Below are 5,000 nucleotides of genomic sequence, written 5' to 3' on the forward strand. Positions count from 1 at the left end.
CTTTCTCTATTCCCCCTCCCCCCCCTCTCTCTGTATCCCTGTATCCAGAGCCCTTCAGTGCGGACGTGTGGGTGATGATGTTTGTCATGCTGCTGATGGTGTCGGCGGTGGCCGTCTTTGTGTTTGAGTACTTCAGCCCGGTGGGCTACAACCGCTGCCTGGCCGACGGGAGAGGTGAGACATGAGGCGCACACGCACGCACGCACGCACGCACGCACACACACACACACACACACGCACGCACATAAACACACACACACACACGTGCACGCACACACAGAGACGTTTAAATACATCTGCCACACACTGCACAAACTCACTCAGAAGTTGTCTGTCACACTCTGTCACACACTCACACACACACACACACACATACGCTCTATCTCTCTCTACACACATACTCTCTCTCTCTCTCTCTCTCTCTCTCTCTCTCTCTCTCTCTCTCTCTCTCTCTCTCTCACACACACTCTCTCCCTCTCTCTCATATTCAGAAGTTGTCACTCACACTCTGTCACTCTCAGACACACAGAGAAAATGAGCGCCTTTGACCTCTTAAAGGGACAGTCCTCAGTTTCTATACATGGCCATTTATGAACATAAAAATCCTGACATCCTGGCAGAGTGGATTTAAAATTTGAAGGACGCTGTGTCTATCCCAACACAGTTAAGGTCAACTTGGTCCTCGGAACAGTACTGGGGTGCATTTCTGGAAACCATAGTTACTAACTCTGTTACCTACTTTGATGTTTGCAATGCAATTTCCCATTGACAACTACCCAAGTTGCTAACCGATAACAACTATGCTTTCGAGAAATGTACCCCTGTACATTTCCACCTGGAATTCAAGACAGTTATTGTTGGATCGTCACTATATCACAACTGTTTTACATCAGAGGTGTCATAGTAAAAGTTAAAGTAAATTCATGGTATAAGTACAACACTAACACATGATTTTACATAGCTGTTACGCCGCTTACTCCATTGTACTTCATGAGGTAGATAGGCTGTGTTGTGACTGAAAAACACTGAAAACCTACACGGGTCTACTGGTTATTCAGATAAGTTACCTGTGTGTTTTTTTTTAAACTTTTGATACGTCTGGTATACATAAACAGGTGCTATTTCACTCGACACTTTCACTCATGTAGCACAGTCCACTAACCATAGGGTGGTAGGGATTAATTGAAGCCAACATGTACTTCTGTTTATTTATTTATTTATTTATCTATTTATTTATTTATTTATCTATTTATTTACACATGGGGAGTGCCTCTTGAGACGTGACAACTCATTTTCAATAGGGTCCCCTTGAATCTAGACAATACAGACAATACAAGACAATACATTACAGCACGGCACTTTCACTCTCTGACATTCACACACATTCAATCCACAGTCTCTTCATCCTCCCCACCTCAGCAACCCCCTTAGAGATGTGTTTGTGTGTTACTTCTGTATAGTTATGTTATTAATAATGTGTGACTGCATCGTTTCAGTTACAAGGCATTTTCTCTCTCCACATCTACAGAAGTTCATTTTTAACTGTTCTGTGATGTGTGCACACACATTCAGCAACATTCAGGTGCAACGGCACACTCCCGCAGTCTCGTTTCGTCTTGGCTCGGATCGGTCCATGTGGAGGCAAAGAGCCTTGACGAGGCCACCTGGAACTATAAAATTAGTTCTTCAGTGTACTTGCACTATGTAGGAAAACAAAATGGCCTACAAAAAAGAGAAAAGGGAATGCTTCACTGGGTCCTGTATCCAGTTAGTAAAAAAGGGTGCTCATCAAAAAGAACTTGGACGTCCAAACTTCCATGAAAAGATAAAAAACACTATTTGAGGCACTCCTTGCTAAAGTTAAAAAGCCTTTATTAAATACTGGCTACATGCCTACGCGTTTCGACCCATTGTCTTCATCAGGGCATGACAAAATGGCCTGTTCTGTTGTGCACACACTCTGAAACACTCTGTTATGGGTTCTCTGTTCATTCACTTCACACAGTCCTGAAACAGGGCTGTAGTACTCGATTCCGGACTCGGCCCGACTTGTCTGGGACTCGGTATTGTTTGGACTCGGACTTGTCTTGGACTCGGACAATGGTCTTGCCAAATTAGGCTTTTGGACTCGCCGGGTCTGTCATTAAGTTTTGTTTAGAACACTGGTCATCATAGATTATAAAGTGGAGCTTGAAATCCAATAACAAACAAGTTTGTCTTCACATCCATGCCATATAGGTTATCTTCTAAGGTTCACACTATTGACATTCATCCTTTCATTGTTAAACACTGACCGACATGTGACTCGGACTTGACTTGGACTCTAATCTTTTTGGACTCGGTCTTGTCTCGGACTCGAACCTCTTTGGACTCGGACTTGTCTCGGACTTGACTAGTACTGGTCTTGGACTTGTCTTGGACTCTACAAAGGTGAACTTGACTACAGCCCTGTCTTGGGAACCGAACTCCAGTGATGGGGCCACCTGGAATCAACCAATAGACTACAGTCCAGGATCATGTCTTTATTTCCAGCCATTCATGAAAGACATCCCTTGAAAAAAATAAAATAAATAAATAAATAAATAAATAGTGCTCACACGCAGGGCCGTAACGAGACATTTTCAAATAACAGGGTCAAATACTGTGCACTGTGCTGCATACTGTAGGCCTACATTTAGAATGCTTCAAACACTTCAGTCAAACTCTTAAAGATGGCCTCTCAACGTCTTTTCATTAATATTGCCGTGTTCCCCATTGTTATTGAATGTGTTACGCGTTGGTCCTGTTTTAAAAAAGGTTCGGGTTGATTTGTTTCAAGCCGTTTTTGCAAGCTAGCAAGGTGGCTTGTGGAGAAACGAGAGGGTGTTCCGTGTTTCTCGTGGAAATACGTCTCTGATTGGCTCACTCCTCCTGCTCTCGTGAAAATGTGTCTCTGATTGGCTCAGTCCTCCTGTCCTTGGAGAGAATGTAATGGGAAACAGAGTCACCACTTCTCCGGGTGGTACTGCACTATAGGGGCGCCAACAGAGGCGTGCAGGCTCCATTCAGGGCGGTGCTCTTTCAACAGCGACACCTAGGCGAGCTGCAGGCACGGAGCAACCAGAGTGGTCTTGCTGTATGTATGAGGCTTTGTGCTGTGTGTGTACCTGAGAGTAGCAACCAGCTGATAGCTAAGCTAAGCTAGGTTTCGGGCCACCAGACGTTGCTTGTTTTGAAAACAAGCAGAAAAAAGTTACTCGACATGTTTTTAGAAAAATGGGTCGACATAAACCTTTGTGGACAACGCCTTCTTTCGACGTGACGAAACACAGAAAGGCTTTCGTGATTCGCTCGTTTATCTGCATTATTTATGTAAATTGGGAAACACCAGGAAACACAGCCAGGCGAGGTGACGGGACGCACCGCTATGAGAGCCTTGCAAGTGAGTTTAACTTGGGGTGACAGTCCAATCTTCAAAAGGAGTGAGTAAAACTGTGTTTTATCGGAAGTTGGCCTTTAAGTTTGTTTTCATTGATGAATGCCTGGAGGATAAATGGGGGTGGCGTATATAGACTGAATTTATTGTTGATCATATATCAGTTAACAAATACAGAGGACATGACCTCTGTGTCCTCAATGGTAGTTATGGCCATACCATGCTCACACGTCATGAAGAACCACGCATGCAGTGATGAGGCCACCTGGAGTAGACTATAGTCCAGGATCAAGTGTTTATTTCTAGCCATGAATGAAAAATGTGGTAACACTTTACAATAACTGCCCCTAAAAGCTTTATGAAAAATGTACAAGTAATGAATGAATCATCAACAAAACATTTGCACATGTTTGTAAATAAGTAAGAAATGCTGTGTTAACACAGCAGACACAGCACAGTTGCATCAGTCCTGGAAGTTAGTCCTCCAAAGAACAGTAGGCATGAAACCACTGTATACTGTTCAAATATTCAGCAGGCAAACACACCAAAAAATCCAGTCATCCAGTAGAAGTAGATTCCCACTCCACTGTGCAGCCTTAGATTGTTTTTTCCTCATTTACAAACATTTGTTAATGTTTTGTTTATGATCAGTTCATTAATTAATGTTTGTCAAGTATTTCTAAAGCTACACTGCAAAAAAATGAAATCTTAGCAAGCTTATTTTTCTAGTTTCAAGTAAAAGCATCTAGTCACTCTTATTTTAAGTAAAAATCGCCCAATAACTAGTCTTTTTAACTCAAATGTAGTACTAGAAATGAGCCTATTTATACTTGTTTTCGAACATTTGTCCATTGGGCAAGATATTTTTACTTTAAATATATTTTCACCTAAAATAAGAATGACTAGATGTTTTCACTTGAAACTTGAAAAATAAGCTTGCTAAGATTCACATTCTTTGCAGTGTAGGGGTAGATCAGGGGTAGTTATTCTAAAGTGTAGAGCATTTGCAATTCAGGGAAACATACAAGGTACGTTGTAGCCTCCTGCAGTTTTTAATGTAAGCCTACATAGAATGAGGGACTTGTATTTCAGATGCACTCATTCAGAAACATTCTGGTCCACATGCACACAGTCTTGGCTTCGTTCTGAGTATATGGAACCAAACAGCCATGGCGGGGCCATCTGGAATTCAAAATGAGTTTGTAGTGTCGTGTTTTTGTCAGCAAAACAACGTGTTCTGTTGTGCACACATTCAAAAGCATTCTGATTTTTTTTTGTTCATTCACTTCACACAGTGTTGGAAACCGAACACTAGAGATGATGCCACCTGGAATCCGCGAGTAGGCTACAGTTCAGGACCATGTCTTTTTTTTCCAGCCATTCTTGAAAAATATCTTTAAAAAATAAGTAAATAAATGAAATATAAATAAATGAATAGTGCTCACACACAATGAAGAACCACACATTCAGTGATGATGCCGCTTGGAATCATTCAGTAGGCCACAGTGCGTTTTTCCCCCAGCCATTCATGAAAAATGTCTAAAAAAAAAAAATAGAGCTCACAAACAATGAAGAAATACATGTG

General features: G+C 41.8%; 1 protein-coding gene across 1 annotated transcript in view; it reads left to right on the plus strand.

Annotated features, from left to right (window-relative positions):
* grin2bb (glutamate receptor, ionotropic, N-methyl D-aspartate 2B, genome duplicate b) overlaps positions 1 to 5,000 on the plus strand; it is a 330,977-nt gene that overhangs the window by 246,409 nt on the left and 79,568 nt on the right. The window contains exon 12 of the mRNA XM_063199452.1: positions 49 to 174. Within this exon, the coding sequence (XP_063055522.1) occupies positions 49 to 174 (126 nt within the window). The remainder of the gene's footprint in view (positions 1 to 48; positions 175 to 5,000) is intronic.

This window comes from Engraulis encrasicolus, chromosome 1 (assembly GCF_034702125.1).
Source record: "Engraulis encrasicolus isolate BLACKSEA-1 chromosome 1, IST_EnEncr_1.0, whole genome shotgun sequence".
NCBI classification, from domain to species: Eukaryota; Metazoa; Chordata; class Actinopteri; order Clupeiformes; family Engraulidae; genus Engraulis; species Engraulis encrasicolus.